At 49.5% G+C, this 23,920-nt stretch overlaps 1 protein-coding gene across 1 annotated transcript in view; it reads left to right on the plus strand.

Moving 5' to 3' along the window:
• LOC147612205 (ABC transporter B family member 29, chloroplastic-like) overlaps nucleotides 1-23,369 on the plus strand; it is a 44,919-nt gene extending 21,550 nt beyond the window's left edge. Inside the window, exons 2-10 of the mRNA XM_086784098.1 lie at nucleotides 20,586-20,672; nucleotides 20,786-20,893; nucleotides 20,983-21,252; nucleotides 21,391-21,474; nucleotides 21,609-21,825; nucleotides 21,913-21,998; nucleotides 22,167-22,354; nucleotides 22,593-22,722; nucleotides 22,872-23,369. Coding sequence (XP_086640224.1) covers nucleotides 20,586-20,672; nucleotides 20,786-20,893; nucleotides 20,983-21,252; nucleotides 21,391-21,474; nucleotides 21,609-21,825; nucleotides 21,913-21,998; nucleotides 22,167-22,354; nucleotides 22,593-22,722; nucleotides 22,872-23,033 — 1,332 coding nt within the window. The 3' untranslated portion in view covers nucleotides 23,034-23,369. The remainder of the gene's footprint in view (nucleotides 1-20,585; nucleotides 20,673-20,785; nucleotides 20,894-20,982; nucleotides 21,253-21,390; nucleotides 21,475-21,608; nucleotides 21,826-21,912; nucleotides 21,999-22,166; nucleotides 22,355-22,592; nucleotides 22,723-22,871) is intronic.
• Nucleotides 23,370-23,920: the final 551 nt, after the last annotated feature.

Below are 23,920 nucleotides of genomic sequence, written 5' to 3' on the forward strand. Positions count from 1 at the left end.
TCCCGGGGGATGGCCGCCTCAATGTCCTGCCTCATCAACTCTCTGCCCCTCATCCCGCTGAGTCTCCTCTCCGAGCCTCTGGAGGCAGCTGCTGAAAACATATCCAGTCGTCTAGGGACTGGGCTGGGCCGGAGCTCAATGGGCCCCACGACACGTGAGATCGCGATCCAACCATATGACCACTGGGAAGTCGGATCAAGGGGTTCTAGATCAATGGCTGCCTCAGGCGCTCCTCATCGGTGCCCGGTGGAGTCTGGAAGAGTGATGGCCTCAGATGCTCCCATGCCCTCAGAAGGCTAGCTGCAAAATGCTCCTCGAAGCCAAGGCCCACTCCTCTGGATCGTTGCTCTGTAAAGATCCACCTGATGCTGGGGGTCCAGGGGCCGCTAAGAGAAGGAGTGCGGCTGAGAATCCTGGAAACAAGAAACTCCTTCCACGGCTCAGCGCCTGGTAGGAGGCCACGAACCACCAACTTGCCAAGCAAAGCTCGGCTCTGACAAATAGGATCAACTATGCCCAGGCCGCCTCTCTCCCTCGGCTGGGTGATCACAGCCCATGCCACCTTGGCCCTGGCGGGCCGCCCGTCGCCACCGGACCAAAGAAAGTTCCTGATGAGCCTCTGCACACCTGGCCAATACATGCCCGCAAGAAGGCCCAACAAGAAGTGATGTACCACATGGTAGCAAGCAGAACCTGGTTGGCCACAACCACTCGGCCAGCCAGAGATAAACGAGCGGTACTCCAATACAGAAGCTTCTTCCGAATGCTCAGAAGAAGGGGGGCTATCTGCTGCTCCGGAGATATGTCAATGCCCACATAGCATCCCAAATAGCGCACTGTAGTGCCGGGGGGCAGATATTGAAACCCGTCAACTGGCCTCCAAGTCGGGGGGGGGCACAGAATTGACCCACAACCCACACGACTTGTGCCAGTTGATCAAAGCGCCCGAAGCTCTGCAAAACCTGTCCATGGCTGAGGCGAAGCGACGGAGGTTCTCCTCCCCTCCCTGAAGATAGACAGCAGTGTCATCCCCGCAAACTCCGAGTCTAGGAGCTCCTCCGTGGTGCGGATGGGGAGATGGAGGCCCCGCAAACCTGTATCCTGTGCCGTCAAGAAAGTGCTCATGGCCTCCGCCACAAAAAGAAAAAGAAAGGGCACCAAGGGGCACCCCTGCCGCACCGAGCGCGAGAGCTGGAACATCTCTCCGCGCACGCCCTGTATCAGCACCTGGCTATGGGCCGATGTGTAGAGTGCAGAGACCCCACGGATCCACTGAGGGGGGAAGCCCATCCTCTCCATAGTGCCTTCCAAGAAGGCCCAGTCCACCCGATCACATGCCTTCTCGAAGTCGAGAAGGAGCACTGCCAGATCCTCCTGCCGAAATCTAGCCAAAGCCGTAGCCTCCCAGAAAGAGAAGATGTTATCCAGGATGCTCCTATCCTGGATGAAGCCTGTCTGCGTGGAGTGGATGATGTCCGGAAGGTGAGGCTGAAGCCGCCTGCTGATCGCCTTAGCTAGGACCTTGTAGGCCGTGCCTAGCAAGGTGATCGGTCTCCACTGTCTAATCTCCAGTTTGTCTCCTCCCTCTTTAGGGATCAAGTGAATCAACCCCTCTGCCATGCTATCCGGCATGTCTCCCGACTCCATGATCTCCTGGAATGCCAATCTGAAACCCCTATGCAAGAGACCCCAGTACCTCTGGAAGAAAGCCACTGAGAGACCGTCCTCACCAGGGCATTTGCCCCGAGGAAGTGCCTGGAGAGCCTCCTCCAGTTCCGTATCCGAGAAGGGGGAGAGAAGGGAGTGCTGCAAATGGGCCGGCACAACCGGTCTCGTGAAGCTCCAGACTGCCTCCCGAGCCTCTCTCACCCTGTCATCTGCTGGCTCAGCAGAGAGGAGATCCCTGTAAAAATCTGTGGGGGCGATCGCCCGAACCCTGGGGGGATCCACCACCACCTGGCCATCAGCCTGCCGAAGATGCCTGAGACCCTCTCGTCTGAAGCGAGGCCCTGTCGCCTCAAAGAAGTCTCGAGTCACTTTGTCTCCAGCCTGTGTCCAAAAAGAAGCCCGAGCATGGAATCGGAACTCCACCCTCCTCTCCTCGATGGATCTGATCTCTGTGCGAGCTGACTCCATATGCTCTGAAATCCAAGGGCTCCTAGGCTCCCTCTCCTGAAGTCTCTGAAGGGAAGCTAGACTCCTGCGCAGGCTCCTCTCCTGCTCTCTGAAAGCCTCCAGCCGGTCCAGGGCAGCCTGTCTGAGCATCGTACTGATCTCCTGCAAACCCCTGTCAAGATCGCTGGCTGCCGATCCTCTCCTGAACTGAAGCTCTTGCCAGACCTGCTCAACTCTGGTCGCAATCTCGGGCTCCTCTATGAGACAATCTGGAATCCGGACGCTCTGGCCTCGCTCTCCTCTCGTAGGGTCATCGATCTGGAGAAGCACTGGAAAGTGGTCTGAAAACGAGGAGCCTGCAAGTATACCCACAGTGCCACCTCTATCGCAAGCCCACTCATCAATGTAAAACCTGTCGAGGCGGGAAAGGTTAACTCTTGTGGCCCGTCTATCCGAGCGCGAGAAAGATAAACTCCCCTGCAACCTGCCAAACTCCGAGAGAGTCCACGGATCCTGGCCTCTCACCTGCAGCACTAGTTCCTCCCAGGCAGCGAGCTCCGGCCCATGAATGGTCTCCTCCCCATCCTGTCCTCTGCATCCTCCAGCATGTTGCAATCCCCCCCTAGGCACCAAATGGTCTGCCATGGGGAGGGACTGCCTAATGGTGCTCTAGAACTCAGCTCTCCCGGTCGCCCCATTAGGGGCGTAGAAGTTGAGGAAGCCAATGCGGTCTTCCCCAACCCGAAGGATGATCCACTGCGCTCGACCCTGGACCAGAGTGCCAGAATCCACAACCTCGGATAGAAGCTGCTCGCTGACTGAGATGCATACTCCCCCCTGGTTCCCCTGGGAGCCATATGCCGGTGACCAAAAAGTGTGACTCCTGCCTAGCAAGATCTTCCCGTAGGTGCGGGTACGCCCGGCAGAAAGGTGGTGCTCCTGGATGAAAAGGATATCTATGGGTCCTCCAACGAGAGCCCTCTGGATCTCTTGGCGAAGTCTGCCCCGACCAATGTAGCAGCGAGGTCCACCAAGACCCTGGATGTTCCATGAGAGGATCCTCATGGATGAGCTATGGCAAGTGAAGCAGCCGCCACTGGCTCACCCCTCTCAGCCGGCCCGGATGAGCTGCCCTCCACTCTGTGAGTCTTGGGCGCCGGCTTGGAGGGAGAATAGTCACTGTTTGTCCGGGTGCGGAGTCTCTCCAAAAAGAGGGTGACCTGTCTCTATGTCTAGCCCCACTCCGCCTTCGCCCTGTCCAAGGCTTAGGCGTGAGACCAATCCTCTGCATATATGTATCGAAAGGTAGGCTGCACCCTCGGGGCGGCGTGGAGGAGAATCAGTAGCACCGCCTCAACTGAGGTGTGGACCGGATCTGCCCGCCAATCTCCTATGCCAAACAAGCTCATGCGGGCTGAGTGTAATCGGGTCTGCAATAGGTCCGTGAGCCCCAGGTCACTGAAGTGGTGAGAAAACTCCAGTATCTGATCACGCAAAACTTCCTCTACAGAGTTGCAATCCCATGCTGTGTCTGGGGCAACACTGAGAGGAAAGGAGAAGGCCACCATGCTGCTCACCACTGAGGGAGAACGAGAGGGATGGCACACCACGCAAACTCGCAAGGGCGCGACCAGTGTCTCAAACGGGCCAGCATCCAGCTAGAGACACCTGAAAAAACCATAATCCACTGGGAGCCCCATCACTCGCGGGGGCCCCCCAGGGGAGGCTGGAGAGAACTCTGTGGCGGGCGAAGCTATGATCGCCATCTCCACCAGCCCGGAGTGGCGGTGGAACAGCCGCTGAACTGAGCTCTGGCCTACCCAGCTGCGCTGCCCCGGGGCAGTGGGTGGTCTGGAGGAGTATCCTGGAGAGGCCGAAGGAGGGATGGAGGCTCGCGGAGAGGAGGGGGGAGATCGAGGAGAGGGTGGAGAGGCATCTGCCAGAGGAGAGGTGTCAAGGGGGGCCGCCGGGGGAGGCGGGAGGGGGGGGCTGGGGGGGGAGAGGGGAGGGAGGAAGGAGTGCTCTCCGAGTGAAGGGAAGAGGGGCTGGGGGTCGCAGAGTGCGGCCCGGGATCCTCAGGAATCTGCTCCATGGAGGGGGCGGGGTCCCCCGTGGGGGGAGGCGGGAGCGGGGTCTCCACGTGAGGGGCTCCACCGTCGGCCTCAACGGGCACTGAGACTGAATCCTGGTCCATCGGGGTGGGACCTGCTGGCCGCCTATCCCTGACTGGAGCATAAGTGCGGGTAGGTGCCTGTACGCCAGCCGGGGTCGCGTGTCCGCCAGCCTCCTGGGACTGCGCGGCATCCTCCGCCGGGGCCTGCTCGTTAGATGATGGCGCTTGCTGAGACGAGCCAGGGATGTCCGGTCTCTGAGGTGGATGACCACCCCTCTGGCCTCCTGAAGGGGATCCAGAGGCGGCAGAGCGTGAAGGATGAGCCCCCTTGCGGGGACAAGCGCGTGCGAGGTGGCCCATCTCCCGCCAGATGTAGCACTGGCCGGGGAGGCCCGAATACTCCACGCGCTGTATCAGATGTCCTCCAGAAAGACAGGGGAGGAGGATCGTCTTCGAGAGGGACTCCGGTGTCGGAACCACAACACGAATGGCCGGGGTCCTGCTGCCCGAGCTATCACTGAGGCCGCTGTCTGAGGCGTCTCCACCACCTGCCCGAACGCCTTGCCAATGAATGACAAGAGGGGCAAATACTCCCTGCGGAGTCCAGGAAAGCAGATAGTGATGGGGAAACCTGTCGCGCCTGCTAGCGGGTCAGAAGCAGGGTCGAAACTGTGAGTCCATCGCGCCAGGAACGCCCGGGATGAGCGGAGGGCAATGGGGCTCCGAGCCAGCACCGTCTGAGCCACCTGGGGGGACTCAAAATCCACCTGGTAGTAGCCACGTCCCAAAAAATCGACGCTGACGATCTTGGCAGGCACGCCAACGAGGCTGCCTTGCAGAAGGTCGCGAAGCTCTCTCCGCATCGGACGGCTACCCACTATCTTGCAGACCAAGGAGGAGGCCTCAAGAGCGGACACTGTGGAAACAAACAACTGCAGCTGTGAACTCCAGACGGAGACCGGAATCGGCAGGGGTAGTCGGAGCGGCTTCCATGGAGTCCTCCAGAGGGAAAAGGCCAGAAACCGGGGTCACCAACGGGAGGGACACAGCCCTACGAGGAAACGGAGAGGCGGAAGGTGCGAGGATAGCGGGGGCGGAGCGGGGGGAGGGGGGGAGCTGAGGCGGGGGGGGGGGGGGGGGGGGGGGGGGGGGGAGCTAGCGGTGGGAGGGAGGGCTAGACGGAGGGGGAGGCGAGGGAGTAGGCGGGGGGAAGAGTCGCGAAGCGGAGGAGAGGGGGGGGGGGGGGGAGAAATGGCGGGGCAGAGGTGGCGCGGGGGAGAGGTGGCGCGGGGGAGGAAGCGAGGAAGGAGGCGGGGGGGGGGAGAGAGAGATGGCGGGGGAGGAAGCGAGGAAGGAGGCGGGGGAGGAGAAGGCGGGGGGGAGATGGTGGGGGAGGAGGCGGGGGAGAGAAGCGGAGGAGAGGCGGGGGACGGGGGGGGGGGGGGGGGGGGGGGGGGGGGGGGCGACGGCAAGGGGCAGCGGGGGGAGGGTAGACGGGAGGGGGGGGATGGGCGTAGCTCGCAGGAGCAGATCCGCTGGCCGTCACCTTTACACCCATAACTTAAGGCTTATAATTAAGCCTTCTATACACGTGGCTTCCACCAGCCACGTGAGCAGCCGGCAGCCAGCACCCAACGGCCACCCGCCAGCGAAGGGCAACCCGCCAGCGCAAGGAAACCCGCCGCCGACCAGCGCGCACACAAAAAAAAAAGAAGAAAAGAAGGAGAACCCGACGGCCAGCCGCCGACCAGCGCACACAAAAAAAAAAAAGAAGGAGAACCCGACGGCCAGCCGCCGACGAGCGCATCAAAAAAAAAAAAGGGAAGAGAACACAACGGCCAGCCGACCAGCGCCTTTTCAAAAAAAAAAAAACCCATACACTTACCTTACGGGTTTCTACGAAATGGCGCCTGCCTTGGTCTTCTGCGCGTCAACTTGCTGCTGTTGGGTTTTATGCTATGTATGCACCCAGAGGAGTGCTGGTGATCATCAGTAGATTACTGGGGCACTTTTTACTTCAGTTAGTGGAGGTTTTTTCCCCCAGTTTAGCTTAGTTTCACTTATAAGCAGTTTATAAGTGTTTTGGTCCACCCGGCACATTTTATGGCCGGACATGTGAACACATCTCTTTAGGTCACTTATTATGTGGCTATTGTACTTCACATTTTTTATCATCTGAATACAAGCAGTCGTGTTTGATGGGGAGAAACCTGAAATTAGGGTTTAGATTTCATTCATGGGAGACATACACAGAGAAGCAAGGGAGAGAGAGAGAGAGAGTTGTGGGGATAAGTCAACTCATGAAAAGCATGAGTGTGTGACTCCCCTATCACACATGTATATTGCACTAGTACACATAGTGCACTTAGTACATTAAAAGTACTAAGTGTACTATGTACTATAACTTATGGGCTTGTACACACTATAAGGGTGGGCATAACGCCTTTACCCCAACAACCTCCCACTTAAAGGCAAAGTGCCCTTAAGTAAAGGAAAAGAAAAATCAGCATGTACATGATAATATACAAGGCCATATCAAGGCTGAAAATGGCCTCATCCAATGCCCATCAAGTGTCTGCAATGAGCAAACCACTCCGGAGGCAAACTCTTCGTCAACAGATCAGCCGGGTTGTCATCCGTATGAATCTTAACAAGCTGAATTTGCTTGTTCTCTATCACCTCTCTGATGAAGTGATACTTCACATCCACATGCTTCGTCTTTGCATGAAAGACAGGGTTCTTTGCCAACTGGATGGCACTCTGACTGTCACAATGCAACAATGGAATATCCCCTGTATAGCCCAAATCAACCACTAACCGAGATAGCCATAATGCCTCCTTGCAAGCCTCTGTGGCTGCAATATACTCGGCCTCTGTAGTAGATAAGGCAGTGCACTTCTGCATCCTGGATATCCATGACACAGCACCTCTTGTGAATGTAAACACATAACCGGTAGTAGACTTCCGGTTATCTGGATGACCGGCATAATCCGAATCCGTGTAACCATGCACTAATGCATCCTGTTTGCCAAAGCAAATGCACAAATCCTGTGTGCCCTTCAGGTATCTCATGACACCTTTCACTGCTTCCCAATGCTTCTTGCCAGGGTTGGCCATGTATCTAGAAACCACTCCCACTGCAAATGCAATGTCCGGCCTAGTAGCAACCATGGCATACATGAGACTGCCACAAGCTGAAGCATACGGAATTTTGGCCATATCAGCCCTGTCTCTATCTGACTGTGGGCTGTCCATAGCACTGAGTTTCACATATGGAGGCAAAGGAGTACTAGCTTTCTTCCCCCCGTCCATATTGAACCTCTGCAAGACTTTGCCAATGTATTCCTTCTGAGACAAATACAACACATGCTGATTTCTGTCCCGAAGTATCCGCATACCCAAGATGTGATTAGCATCACCCAAATCCTTCATATCAAAGGTTTGATGCAGCCTCTGCTTCAAAGCATTCATCTCTTTACGAGATTTCCCGGCAATCAACATATCATCAACATACAAAATGAGAATCAAGAGACTGCCATCCAAAGCTTTCTTGGTGTACAAGCAGTGATCTATGTCACTTCTCCTGAATTTCTGTGATTTCATGAATGTATCAAATTTATGATACCATTCTCTTGGTGCCTGTTTGAGCCCATAAAGACTCTTTTTCAGCTTGCATACAAGCTTCTCCTTTCCACTCACTGCATAACCCTCTGGCTGCTGCATATATATCTCCTCATGGAGATCACCATGAAGAAAAGCAGTCTTCACATCCATCTGAATCAAGTCCAGATCATCATGCGCAACCAAAGCTAACACAGCTCTAAGTGTGGTCATTTTGACCACTGGAGAGAAGATTTCATCAAAGTCCACACCATATTCCTGCTTAAAGCCCTTAGCCACTAACCTGGCTTTGTATCTTGGCTTAGCATCTGATGCAACTTTGAGCCTGTATACCCATTTACATGGCAAAACCTTCTTGCCTGCAGGCAAATGCACCAACTTCCAAGTTCCATTTTTATGCAGAGAATCCATCTCTGACTTCATGGCACGCTCCCATAGAGCCTTGTCTGCCCTCTGTAAAGCCTCTTTATAACATGAGGGCTCCCCACAGTCAGTAAGCATCAAATAGTCAACCCCTGGAACAAACCTGTCAGGGGCTCTGGAGGGTCTAGTGGACCTCCGTACCCAATGACCATCATTTGCAGGTTGCTGTCCAGCCTGCATATCACCCATTGGTGGCTCCTGTTCCATGCCATAAGGCTGAAATATCATGCCCGGTATATCCTCCAACTGTGGTATATCCATAGGGATATTTTCTGCCATATCTGGCTGTCCATTTGGACCATTTTCAGCACCATTTAAGGGCTGGTTTTCCTGCTGTAATGGCTGATTTACAGCCCTTTGTTGTTGTCCATGATGTCCATCATCATCAAAGATGACTCTGCCAGGCTCCTGTTGCCTTGCAGGCTCCTTATACATGCATGTTTCATCAAAAATGACATCATTGCTGCGTATGATCTTTCTATTCATGGGATCCCAAAGTCTATACCCCATTTCACCTCTGTCACCATATCCTAGGAATATGCATTTGTGAGACTTGGGATCAAGTTTGGTGCGCATTTCCCTGCGTATGTGCACGTACGCAACGCATTTCCCTGCGTATGTGCACGTACGCTTTTTGATGTGTCCCTTCTTGCCACAATAATGGCATTCCAAATCCTTTTTGGAGCGAGACTTGCTCCTTCCCCTTTCTTGGCTTTTCCCCCTTTGCTGGGATCTCCCACGTGCATTCATTGCATTTGACTTGCCAACAGAGTTGTTTTTCCTGTTCATCTCTTCTTGAAGAAGAGCACCCTCAACATCTGCATATGACAGCATAGCATTCGAATTGCTAGTGGCTGTCCTAAATGTGTCCCAACTCTCTGGCAAAGTGCATAACAAAAAAGTGGCTTTGAACTCATCGTCCATTGCCAACTTTTGATTGATGACCTGGCTGACAATACCATTAAACTCATTTAAATGGGCTGTCATAGAAGCCCCTTCCTTCATCTGAAGGCCTATGAGTTTCTTCAACCAATACACTTTGCTTGAGGCACTTTGTTGGGCATACAAGTCCTGCAATCTCTGCCACATTCCCCAAGCTGTCTTCTCTTCGCGAATGCTGAAAAGTAATGAGTCTGACACAGACAACATGATAGTAGATCTTGCCAGCTCATCCATATCTTCCCACTCTTCAGCTGTAAGAGAAGCGGGCATCACACCCCTTTCTTTGATAGGCTTGTGCTGCTTTTTCTGGAGCAACACATTGTAGCACTGGGTTTGCCAAATATCATAGTTATGCGAGCCTTCAAGCTTCTTGATGTGAAGCAATGAAGAGCTCTCACCTGTGGTTGCCATAGCAAAATGCAACCTTTAATGCCTGACTCCCTGCAAATGTGCAAACACTGCACCCAAGATGTGCAAACACTGCACCCAAAGCACACAAAGTGCTCACAAATGTTCTCCCAAGCTTTATCTCCCACTGCGGAAGCAAGAATGCAACTTTTCTCCCACTTTTTGTGATGAAAACACCAAAATCTGGTTGCTGCAGATTTTGGACAGCACCTTAAATGTGCTCTTTTGCCCTTCCAAAGTACTGTACAGCAGTACTAAGCGCTCACCAATGATGTACCAAACCTGTACCGGCAATTTCAGCAGCTGAATTTGAACCTTTTGATCACTCAAAACAATGTACAGCCATGCCAAACCATGCACAAAGCTGTGCCAAATCTGTACCAGCAGGTACAATAGCAATAAATGCTCTCCTGGCTGTCCAAATGAGTGAAAATCAGACTTTTACAGTCCCGAACACTGCATACAACAGTCCCGAACAGAGATTGGGCAAAAGCCCCTTGACTGCAAGCTGATTTTTTTTGAGGATTCAAGGCATAAATGTCTTGCCTGCTGCTTTGCCAAGCTCAACAAGCATACAAACTTGAAAAGCCCCTTGATTTGAGATCAATTTCTGATCATGCATGGTACATTGACGCACATGAAGGCATCCAGAGTGTTCACGATGCTTCCCCCTGGCCACATATACATCAAATACATGAAAGCCCCTTGATTTACAGGCACATTGAGTGCTTGTAAGGCATCAACACATTATCCACAGCATCAAATGCGATTGCCTGCATGCAAATCGACCAAATCGGCACAAAAGCCCCTTGATTTGCACTGCAATTTGCTGCAAATATGCCCAAATGTGCGATTTTTCACATCATACAGCATGTATGAGTGCTTAATTGCACAATTACATCAAAAGCCCCAAATTTCAATGCCCAATTTACTGCCAATTGACTGCAAATGTGACCAATGTCACCGATTTCCTGCCAATTGACGTGGGATGTGACCAATGTCACCCAATTTTGCCAATTTTGCTCAAAAATTGAGCAATTATGCACCTGTACCTGCTCAATTAATTGAATTGATGAGAAATTCCCAAAATTGAAGCAAAATACCTCTGCTTTTCTGATTTTCGGGCTGAATTTGAGGTTTGCAGGTTGATTTCTGTTGCAGGAGGGGGGGCGTGATGAATATGCTGCTGTATTGCTGTATTGATGCAGGCAGGCCAATGGACGATGGACCAGGTGGAGCCGGCGCTGCAAGCGAAAAGAGTGAGAGCGATGAGCCACGCGAAGAAGAGCAGGAGGATGTAGAACGCCCAGACGCCTGCCTTCGCTTGTGTAGTGGCCGTCTCACGCCCAGCGCTACACGCTTTTTGGACCAACGCCTCAACGCCTGCTGTGCGCTGGAACTCCACGCTCAGCTGCCTAGTATTCGATGGACGCCCGCCACCAACTTCGCCTAGTCGCCAGCGTCGTGTAGTGCTACACGCTTCCCAACGTCGAATCCAGGAATACGCCGATGCCCCCTTGGATTCGCACTTCAAGATTACACGCTTCGACTAGCGAAGGTAGCCGGTGTCGCCCAACCTTCGCTAATGGCCAGGCGCTGCCTTCGCTTAGCACCAGTCGACGCCCAGCGCTACACGTTTGCGCACCTGTTCGCCTGCGTGTATCCGCCTATCGTTGACTCCCGCCTGTGAATGCTGCCTTGTGCCACAAGCTCGCCCAGCCTGTCTGGTCGCTTCTTGACTGGAGACTCTGAAGAAGGAACCTGAAAACAACAAAGGACCAGGGAAGAATCTGCTTGCACCGAATGGCTCTGATACCAGTTGATGGGGAGAAACCTGAAATTAGGGTTTAGATTTCATTCATGGGAGACATACACAGAGAAGCAAGGGAGAGAGAGAGAGAGAGTTGTGGGGATAAGTCAACTCATGAAAAGCATGAGTGTGTGACTCCCCTATCACACATGTATATTGCACTAGTACACATAGTGCACTTAGTACATTAAAAGTACTAAGTGTACTATGTACTATAACTTATGGGCTTGTACACACTATAAGGGTGGGCATAACGCCTTTACCCCAACAGTGTTCTCTCTCTGTTGCTCTCCACGCCTGTGTTTGTAGCATCTCCAAACCCTAACCCTAACAGTGCATAGGCCTTCATTTGGTATCAGAGCTTCGTAGGCCTGCCCCTTGCCCTGCCTGTACACTGTCGCCTTCAAGTCCTGTCCAGCCCGTACATCAGTACGTGCCCGTACTAGTTCGTCGCCTTCAGCAGGTACACTACAGCTTGCAGCTTCCGTACCAGACGTTGATAGCAGTATTCCGTACAGGTACTTGCCCGTACACTGTCTGCGCCGTCTACAGCACCTATCAGCGTCGACTGTACCTGTCAGCGCCGACTGCACCTATCAGCTGTCAGCGCCCTTCGTACTGTACCTGCCTGCCTGCATACAGTCGACTGCACCAACATACGAAGTGTACCAGCTGTACCTGGTCGCCCTGCTCCGTACAGTAAACGTACGTGCACAGTACCTGCTACGAATATCTGTCTGCAGTCGCCTTCTGTTCCGTACAGTACAAGTCGATTGTACCTGCACAGTACAGTCAACTGTACTTGTTCATTTGGTGGACTGTACCTGCATATGTTCATTTGGTACCACAACCTACTCAGTACAACTGTGGTAAGCATTACAAATTTTGATTTTTGGGCATTTCTATTTTCTCTGTGAAAATCTACAGGCACTACAGGCAGACTTTCTTGCAAAGAAGTCTACAGGCTTTTTGCACAGTTTTGGGTGTAGTAAATTTGGGCATTTTTGGGGCATTTTGGCACTGTGTAAGCCATTTTTGCTGCTCTACTCAGTCATTGGTGCATTGATCTGCACATTCAGAGGATTGAGAGTGCAGGCATATTTGGGTAAACTGTATTCAGTGGAGTACAGTTATTTTCAGGGTTCTTGCTATTGGTTTTTTGATACACAGGTACAACATTGTGCATAGGCATAATGGCAAATCAATAGCAGAGTGATGTATTCACGTATTTGTCTAAGGAAGACAAATTGGACGGCACGAACTACTCCTTGTGGAGTTTTATGCTGAAAAATGTGCTTGTGGCAAAAGGTCTTTGGGATTTTGTTAGTGGTGAGATGAACCACGTCCAGGTCTATTGGCTCCAGAGACTCCTCCCCAAGGGGGTGCTCGTGGACGAGGACAACAGGTACAGGCTCCAGGGCAGCCATTGCCTGTTCAAAGAACAAATGCTCATAAGACATGGGATGCCAGGGATGCACAAGCTTTGTCACTCATTGCATTGTCAGTACAGAGGTCTATTATACCTCATATTCGTTCAGCTGGCTCTTCACAGAATGCATGGGTGACTTTGGAGCAGATGTATGCTGCTCGTAATGAGGCTCGGATCTCATTTTTGAAAAGAGAGCTGGAAAATCAGAAAATGAATGAAGGAGATGATATGTCTAGCCACTTAAACAAGCTGCAGGATTTGAGAGAGCAACTCATCAATGTGGATGAGATTATTCCTGAGACACAGCTTGTGTCCACCATCTTGCACTCTTTGCCAAGATCTTACTTGGCTTTTCATACCTCTTTGAACCTCAGCATGAGGAATGCTGTTGAACCCCTTAAGTATCAGGAACTTGTTGCTCTCTTGCTACAAGAAGAGCAAATGAGGAAGAATATGAATATGAACACAAGTGCTAAACAAGCATTTACTACAGGTCAAAAGGGGAAAGGAAAAACTCAGCCAAAGAGTTCAAATCAGAATTCAGGTGATGGTGGTTCATCTCAGGATACCAAGAAAGGTGATGGACAGCCCAAGAAGAAGGGCAAATGTCATTACTGTAAGAAGCCAGGTCACTACATCACTGAATGTAGGAAGAGGATTGCCAAAGAGAAGGCAAAGGAAGCTGGGATGTCTGTTAATGATACTTCTAAAGCTCCTCCAGAGACTGCTTCTTTTGTTGTGAGGACAAGGATTACTGTTTTTATACATGCAGCTATGATGCCTCTTGGTCTTCACAGGCACTCAGTATGACAGAGCATGCATGTACTTGGTATTTTGATAGTGGTGCCTCAAAGCATATCACATCTCGCAGGGATTTGTTTTGTCATGTTGGCCCTGCCCCTGTTGGCAAAACTGTTCAGTGTGCCAACAATGCTTCATATCCAGTTCGTGGCATTGGGGAGATTCAGCTCACAGCCATTGATGGCTCCATTCTCCGCCTTACAGATGCCTTATATGTACCAGGGATAAAGAAGAATTTGTTGTCCATTTCTTCTTTAGCACATTGTGGTATGCAAGTCCACTTTGATGATGATAAATGCATGGTCAGAGACAAAGCTAATGCTTTGATCTTGATGCTTACTGGTACATTATGTCATGGACTTTATCAGTTGGATACATTTCAGCCAGTGGATCAGTCTGCTTATAATGCATTCACTCTTACTCCAGCTATGGTTGATGCGGAGTTATGGCATGCTCGCATGGGGCATGTAAATTTTGGTAGTCTTATGCTTATGCAGCGACATAACATGTTTAGAGATCTACCTCTCACGGAGAAGCCTCCAGATCACATTTGTGAAGGATGTATTTTCGGAAAAATGCATAGGTTTTCCTTCCCATGTGATCAGGCTCTAAGAGCAACTGCAAAGTTGCAGCTTATACACAGTGATCGTTGTGGTCCCATGCAGACCTCTCCGACCTCGACCCCCACATCCCACTTGATGAGCTTACTACACACCTCTCAGCCACCCTCCATACGTCCGCTGCCGCCTTCCCACACTCCAGAGCCACCCCTACATCACCAGGAGGGACTGTCCCACAGAATAGCTGGTACGACGAGGAATGTCGTGATACTCGAGCCCGTCTACATCGGGAGATGGCACTAGGATCCACCACTCACGAGCAGGCGCGAGTGATCTTTCGACATCTCACACGGAGAAAGAAGAGAGCGTACCTAGCAAGGCTTGAGCAGGAGCTATACCAGCTATTTCTTGGAAGGGACTGTAAGGAGGCCTGGAGGATCTTCCAGGATCATCGCCTTCCAACTCCGATTACTTCACCCACCACCTGGCACACCTATGCCACCTCTTTCTACCATGTCCCCGAGCAGCCACCTCCCCCCCATCCACCCGAACCTCGTCCCCCACACTCTTCCTTCTTTCACCTCAACATGGTGAGAGATGCTATTGACAGGATGCAGACTGAGAGAGCACAGGATCATGATGGACTCCTCACCGAGCATTTCTCCCATGCTAGAGACACGCTAGCCCCTTTACTGGTTCACATGTTTAACAGGGCTTTATGTGAAGGCTTCGCCGTCAACTGGTCATTGGATACTATTGTACCTATCTTGAAAGCAGGTGACCCCATGGACCCCAACAACTATAGGACTATCATGATTGGTCACACCTTGGCCAAGATTTATGGTTCAATTTTGGAGCATGAGCATAGTAGATGGTCCGAGGAGCAGAAACTCAGAGCACCGGGGCAGGCAGGCTTTAGGAGAGGACACTCCACACTAGATCATATCTTTACACTACGGGGGATCATTGAGGAGGGGAGAGCTCACGGGCAATGGTTATACCGCTGCTTTGTGAATTTCCGCAAAGCTTTTGATACTGTCCCACGGGCCAGACTGATGAGGAGACTGCAGGATATGGGAGTGCCAGCAGAGATGCTGTGGGGGATCATTACGCTCTCTGAGTCACAGGCATAGTATGGGCTCCAAGAGGTGACTCAGAGATCATACACAGCACTATCGGGGTGAAGCAGGGCTGCCCCTTGTCTCCTACTCTATTTGGTCTATACATTGACGAGATCTCGGATTACATAGACAGACAGGGAGGACCAGGAGCACATTTGGCAGGAGTCCTGATACCGATCCTCTTGTATGCAAATGATATTGTTCTTATTTCTGATTCACCAGAGGGGCTGCAGAGGCATTTGGATGCATTACAGGCCTTTTGCGAGGACCAGGACCTTATTGTGAACCTTGGAAAGACCAAGGTCACGATCTTTAACACCTCCTCACAGTGGATAAGTAGATCTGCAATATAGTTTACATACAGTGGAGAGCCTGTGGAGTATGTTACCTCGTATGTATACCTTGGGATCACCTTTGCTGGACCTCAGTTCTCGATGTGGAAGGCGGCCGACGCTAGATTGATGAGGGGATATGCAGCCCTTGGCTCGCTAGAGAGGCAGTGCTCACAGATACAGTTTTAGGAGCCGAGGACGAAGCTTTGGCTATTTGATACTCTAGTTACACCTGCACTACTGTATGGTGCCCCCATCTGGGGTCCTAGCTTATACCATAGGAGGAGACAGAGGAGAGAGCTGGCCGAGACAAATACAGAGGAGGTATATGATGGGTGGAAGCCGATGGAGAGGTCCCTAGTGGCGATGATCTCACGCATGATTAGGAGTAAACCATTAGTGCCACATGAGATTGTGCGGGCAGAGATGGAGGCTGCATCAATAGTGACAGAGGCTCTATTCCAGACAGTGACATACTGGCATAGGCTATGGGAGCTTCCACTTGATAGATACCCCCGGCTAGCCCTAGAGTCCTCGAGACAGTTGACACTTGAGGGAGATACAAAGTGCTGGTATGCACAGGTAGGCACTTGGTTTGGCATGCACGGTATGCAGATTGAGGCACCCCCCCCCCTCCAGTACAGCATAGAGACCCTGTCATTTGCTCTCAGCCGCACAGAGCGGAACAGGGTTATCAGGAAGAACATTGTCAGACTGGATACTCAGAGGACATGAAGTTCACCTAGTCGTCCACTGGGGACAAAGATGGCCTTCTACAGAGATCACCTCCTATGCCTGACAGAGGATGGGTTCATCATCCATCCACACTACATGGACATACACCTATCCTTTGGGGTGAGATGTGCGATCGGCCAGATCCGCACCTCGTCCCACCAGTTGAGAGTGGAGACTGCCAGATATGGGCCTAGGGCGGCCGCACCATAGGACAGGATATGCCAGCTCTGTCACACAGAGCCCGAGACAGAGGACCATTACATATGCCGATGCCCCGTGTGCTATGAGATTCGGGGGAGGTTCTACTGCCTCTTCCAAGCTGGGTTCGGATCACTTTCCAAGATCATGGACTTCCCGGATGAGAGATGCCTGGGACTTTTTCTTCTAGAGCTCCGTAGACACAGGGAGTCCTTAGTGAGATCCAGATCAGTTGTACTTGCTCGAGGACCAGCACAGAGAGCTCTCACTGACTTCTTCCATACCAGCACTCCGAGGGCCGATCCACCGATCATACCTAGACCACAGCTAGTGTAGGAGCTCGGCCGAGAGGTGTGACACTCGACAGAGCCACTGAGTTATGCAGAGCTCAACGCCCCAGACCCCATGGCCCTCGCCCATGGCCACGCCACCACAGGAAGATCCGGGCCATCATCTCCCATCAGCGCAAGACCTTCTCACGCTAGCTCAGTTTTACCACCTTGAACACCATGTCACAACGGCCCATGAGGGATGTATTAGGGTGATATGAGAGCTCTCTGCTCATGTACCTATAGATCATATTTTAAAGTTCTAGATTTTTGTTATCTTTCTTTATTACTATTTTGTACCCAAGATTATGATGTAACCTTTTGGTCTCATAGGTCATTTTGGCCTTTTGAAGACGTTAATACAACTTTCTTTCTTTCTTAGGCTCTTACGAGATGAGTCTCCTACATACATGGCTTGTGGGATCTCCCCCGAGACAGATATGCACGCCTCACCCTGGAGTCCTCCCGACAGTTAGCTTTACAGGGAGACACGGCTTGTTGATATGGACAGATGACATCTTGGTTCCAGGCACATGGTTTTAGCATGGACAGATTGCCTCCCTTCCAGTATTCTCTGGAGGCACCCTCTCTCACTCTCACACGGACAGAGATTACCAGACTCATCCGTCGGGATTTAGTTCAGCTGGACATTAGGAGGACATGGATACAGCCGACTGAGGAGCTGGGCACGAAGATGGCTTTCTACAGAGAGCATTTTCTTCAGCTCACAGCAGATGGTTTTGTGATCAGACCCAGTTACATGGATGTACACTTGTCTCATGCAGTACGATGTGCTATTGGTCAGATTCGCACATCCTCACACCAGCTTGAGATTGAGATTGGCCGATATAGAGGTATACCAGCTGAGGCCAGGATATGCCGAGTATGCCATGGGGAGCCAGAGACAGAGCTGCATTATATATGCCATTGTACTGCATACTATGAGATACGTGGTCGTTTCCACTGTTTATTCAGAGAGGGTTTTGGACCACTTTCCAGAGTCATGGGGTACCAGGACCAGAGGTGTTTGGGATTGTTCTTGCTTGAGCTGCGGAGACATAGGGATAGCCTGCTTAGGCGCACAGAGAGCCAGACTCAGAGGCACATTACAGATTTCTTTAGTCCAGCCATCACTACGCCACATGGACCACAGCAGCAGCAGCAGGACATGGATACCACCCACACCAGGGGTACACTGATTGATCGTGCGATTGAGCTTGGGTGGTCCAGACGCCCACGACTACGGAGGAGGGCATCCCAGCATAGACGGAGGTTGCAGCGGCAGATTCGGATTATTCTTGCGAGGCATGCGGGACACCCAGTCAGGGTGCTAACCACAGAGGATATTGAGGAGATCCGCCAGTGTCCGATGCGGCACATATTATGAGATGGAGGCACCTCCATAGTGTACCCCTCCGTCCCACATGATATTGTATCCCCTCACTATATTCCACTCACCTCCATAGCGTACCCCCCCCCTCACTATATTCCAGTTCCAGTTTCATTTTCTAGGTGCCAGTAGTATCATCTTTATTTTTCATTTTCTGGGTTTTTTTATCCAGACATTGTATCAGATCCACCATGATGTAACTTTTGGTCTCATAGGTCATTATGGCCTTTTGAAGACGTTAATATAACATTTCATTTCATTTCATTTCTCTCTCTCTCTCTCTCTCTCTCTCATTATTGCTCGGCATCGGAGGCACCTACCTCGCTTCTACGACCTTTGTATTCTAGACAGCCCCATGGCGGAGATACTTGATCTAAGGAGAGGAAAACACTTCAACTGATCAGCATACATGGATCTACCTGATATACATTTTTCAGTATTTTCCAGTATTTTCTACTCAATATCATCTCGGAGTCTTACAGTTCTGTTCTTATAACTGTAGGACAATCAGTTTATTGTACTTTTTAGTCTCATTTAGTTGTTCTCTTTGATGAGACACCAACTTCAGATGTACTCTCAGTTTTGGTCTCATAGGCCATTATGGCCTCTTAGAGACGTTAATATATCATTTCATTTCATTTCATTTCTCGCTATCAAGTGATGCTATTAATCTCTTGTTGTCTTTTAGCGACACACTCCTTTTAATGTCTCCATCTCTCAATTGTAATCGGATGATGCTAATGAGACGGTGGATGTAGCTCCAGTTGTTCCAAGCTTGTACAAGAGAGACTTTTTTGGTAATGAAATACCATAAGGGGGGGTCGACCCATCTTTGATCCCTATTGCAGTATTTATTGTCTTGTGGTTGTGTAGTTTAATCTTTCATGCTTAAGTGTGTTTGATTAACTTAACGGTTAATCGTCCTGAGATACACACTTCCGGTTGCAGAGCAGCTGCTTTTTAGGCAAAGTTAGAGGCAAATTATGTGGTGATTGGGGCAATTTCAATAGCCCTATAGGTGCCTGGAGGTGCGCAAGACATGCAGCAATGGTTGGGACAAGTAATGGGCACAATATGAACATGTTTAATGACATTTTTAATGATATTAAAAGGGTAGGCTGACGAGCATACATCCTGCCATCAAAATCCTTATATAAATGAGGTCTGGTCTCGCTATTAATTTAGAGACAAGGGATGCAAAGTCAAGACCAAGGGCAAGAGAGCCCAAGGGATGCAAAGCCAATACCAAGGGCAAGAGAGCCAAGACTAAGGAGTTGCAACCACAACACTTGGTTCAATAGAGGTAGCTCCTTTCTACCACTTTATGTTACTTATGAGCTGTCCGCCGTTGTGCGTTTTTAGGGCCTACACCTCTATATCATTATTTTCTATTAATGCATAGAGGAGGGCAATAAGCATTCCTTCATGCATAGCATTAGTACAGGCACACCATTCAAGGCTCAAATGTCATTTGGATCTTTGCCAATAATTGTAAATACTCAATTCATTCAGTAATATACAGGAGGATTATTAGTACAAACCCCCTAAGCGGGGTGCAAGCTAGCTAACCTCCAACCGTAGGTTCTATGCTTCGAACCACCCCCGCGCCAGGGGCCAAGGTCTGACTCCCACAAATCCACGCCAATCTGGCCCATAGAGGCCCTTCAGCATGCCGATCTATGCTTTGTCACGTGCATGGCCGGGGTCTTGGTCAAACTCTAGCCAATAGTGAGGTTATGACAACAATAACCCATGTTTCACTTATATAGTGTCCACACTACTGATATAAATAACCATCTTGTTATAAATAGCCAGCACACATTGGTTTATTAATATTAACCTTAGCCGACCGTATCAGCCTGCTTTCTTCTAATCCTAGGGCTCCCCTAACCCTACGGGATTTGGCCACTAATCCTGAGGATTAGACCTAGGTACGTAACAATTAAAAAGTGCAGGCAGTGGAAATCAGCTGAGATGGGCTGCAACTGCACAAGTGAGTTAGTATGTGGGATGTTAGAATGGGTTTGTATGCAAATGGGGTGCATAGCAGACAAAAGTAATACTGAGCTAAAGATTGATTCACATTCTCTTAATATTTCTTTGGGAGGGATTCATTTGAAGCTACACAGCTTTATCTTCTTGTTTATTCATAGTAAAGAAGTGTATAGTCTCAATAACAAAGTTTATTGAAGATGCAAGAGAAGTTATTGACCATCCAACAGCTGATGCGCATATGCATTGTCTTATTATTTTGACAGACATTGATACCAAGTGCATTACAACTTGTGGCAATGAGCACTCGCATGATCTTGTTGAGCCCTCTCCTTTCAATAGTAACAATATTGGTGAGACTAAAAATTTTCAACACAAGGATTGCAGCTAAATTTTATTCTTTTTGTGCCAACTTCTTGTCTAACAAGTGTGCAGTGCATTGGTTGGGGATCTACTTAATGCTCAGGTGATTCCGTGTATGTCCGTAGTTGTGGCTGTACTAGGTGAGAGACTGAGATTGATATCAAGAGAAGGGCAGAATAGCATTGCTGGCTTGTCCTCCTATCTAAATGAGGTGGCCTCACATAACACACTTTACGAATCCTTTGCAACTCGACTTATTGGTGTGCTTTGAGTTGATATGAATACTATCAAAACTTGCAGATTTTTCCATTGATGCCGTTAGTTAAGGCATATGCAGCAGAAGAGTTTGAGCAATGGCGTTTCCAGAAGCTAGCTCTGACAGACAACGAAGCACGGATAAAGAAGAAAAGAATGAAAGCATTCATACCAGAGGCAATCACAGCAGTTTACGCAACAACGGCAATCTTGTTGTTTGGTATCGCAACTTGGGATATATCTCGTGGATCCTTTGATGGACCAAACCTGATTTCTTTCGTGACATCCCTCGTGCTTCTCATCGATCCCATTCAGGTCTGCCAAGAGATCTCATTTTGAGCGTGGCAGTCTATTATATTTGTATTAAACTTGGTTTGCAGTTTGAAAGTGTATGAAGGTATGGAGATTATGGAAACCATGATGTATTATTTATGGGATCCATCTTTGTAACAGGCTGTGGGCAAGTCATACAATGAGCTGAAACAGGGTGAGCCGGCTATTGAGCGGCTTTTTGAGCTTACCTATTCCTTTCAAAAAGTACGTTTAAGCTTCTTTCCCTGATACTCATGTGCCATGTGCTCTCCATGGCCAATTCAGAGGTGGAAAATAAGTGATGTTGTATGTGTTTGTTTGGGTAAAACTATGTTTATTCTTGTTTTCTTCAATCTTAGGTAGTGCAAAAAGATGGAGCTTTTGTTTTGCCACATGTCAGTGGTGATGTCAAGTTTTGTGGTGTCACATTCCAATACCATGATGGGCTGCCAAATGTGTTGACAAGGGTGTCACTCCATGCTCAAGCCGGTGAGACGGTTGCATTGGTGGGCCCATCTGGAGGGGGGAAGTCAACGCTTGCAAAGTTGCTACTTCGTCTTTATGACCCTACTGAAGGTACAAAGCATACATAATCAGGGTGCTACTCTTATGGTTTTGCCAAGAAGAGAGGCTTTTTAGCCCTCAATATTATGTCCAATGCAGGATGCATACTAATAGATGGACATGACATAAGGGATATGAACCTGAAGACACTGCGGCGACATGTGACAATTGTCCCTCAAGAAGTTGTGAGTACCTTCTCTACACTTTTATACTTTCAACTTGAGTGATCAGCTGATGGTCAATGGTTTGGGTTTCCTATGCTCTGTGTTTAGCCTCCCTTTATGTAAGGGAATTACTTTTGCGCGCACTTGTTTTCTAGGAAGGGAAGGATTTATGGCATCTGTGGTTCTTAGGGACTTTTCTCAGGGACTGTGGCTGAAAACATTGCATACGGAGAGCTGTTTGGTCCTCATGACATGGAAAAGGTAAAGCAAGCTGCTACACTAGCAAATGCTCATTATTTCATCAGCAAGCTTTCAAATGGGTACAATACAGAAGTAAGTGACTCTGCTTCATGCTTAAGTGGCGGACAGCGTCAGAGGTGACCTTTTCTATCCTTTTTAACATCTTATTTGACCTTGGTTGCACCGTTTTGTGTCTGGAGTGAACATGTACATTATGGTGGTACTTGTCTTGAATCTGTAGAGGGTACTTGCCTAATGATTTCCTCACTGAAACTCACTGTTCTTCATGGATTCTCTGCATATAGCAGTACCTTGACTTTGCATGGAACTTTTACTGATGAGCTCTAATATTCAACTGTCAAAACTCTTCAATAGGCTGGCCATAGCAAGAGCGATTTACAGGCAGTCGGCAATACTGATATTGGATGAGGCCACATCATCCCTAGACAACATCTCGGAAACACTTGTGAGGGATGCTTTGGACCAGTGCATGGTGGGCCGAACGGTAAGTGCAATAAGGTCTACCTATTCTTTAAAACTGTTGTTGCCCATTTTTTTGTTATAACAGTTGAGACCCACATCTCAATATTTTTCTGGATTGCCAAAAGTTTGGGGCTGCTTTAGGGAAGTTTCTGAGTTTTTTGCATTACACAGGTTTTCGTGATAGCTCACCGACTTGAGACTGTACAAAAAGCAGACAGGATATTTTTTTTGAATGAAGGACGACTGTTGGAGGAAGGGACCCATTTATCTCTTCTTGCTCAAGGAGGGCACTATGCGTCACTATATGGGAGGAAGGAAATCATCTCGAAGTAGAGATTGAACTCCTCAAAGGTGAGAGGAGTGGGCCTAACTACACTTATGTAGTTGGAAAACTTATGATGCGCTCGCCTCTTGAGCAATACCTTAATTTTTTTATATGCCCAACACAGCTTGCTCACATGTACTTTCTTCTTGTGCCCACAATGACAAGCAAAATGTTCTCTTGTATAATTCTAGAACCACACAAGTTGATGTAGAGAACAAAATGAGGATGGCAATTTTTGACCTGCCTTTGCAAGAGGAAGGCCCCAGAGATTCTCCTATTTTTTGTAATCATACTATGTCTATAAATATATCTCTTGTATGATTATTCATTCAGGGGTTTGCATTCATGTGGGTTTCGATTTATCTCCATATATGCATACGCAAGGCCCCGCCCCCCCCGCCCCCCCCCCCCCCCCCCCCCCCCCCGGGTGGCATCTTGAAAGACCTGCAGAATCCCACAGACCTAGGACACATGGAACCATATACTATAATTCACAGGAGATCAAGACAAGTACAAGAAAAGCAGGATCAATGATATGTTTAGTGTGCAACATGTGCATCCCGCACTTGAATGCCCGTGGACATACTGTACAGACCAGTACAAGGAACACTGGATGAATCACTAGTGTACTGCCTGGGTTGATCAGGTTGTCATGATTTTGGATTATTCCCTGATTATCTTTGTATTAATTTTTATTATATTAATAAAAATTATTTATTTGTCCTGTATTATTCAGGATTTGATACTCAAAATCAAGGAGTGGCTGCTGTTTTTGCCTCCCAAAAAGTGAAGATGTTGTCAGGATGCTCCAATTGTGAGCAAAACCTGTCTGCGTGCCATGTATTAAGTCGGGGGGGAGGCGCCGGCTGATGGATTTGGCTAGGGTTGATGGGTC

Source organism: Cibotium barometz, chromosome 46 (assembly GCF_041138505.1).
Source record: "Cibotium barometz isolate CiBa-2024 chromosome 46, ASM4113850v1, whole genome shotgun sequence".
Taxonomy (NCBI): Eukaryota; Viridiplantae; Streptophyta; class Polypodiopsida; order Cyatheales; family Cibotiaceae; genus Cibotium; species Cibotium barometz.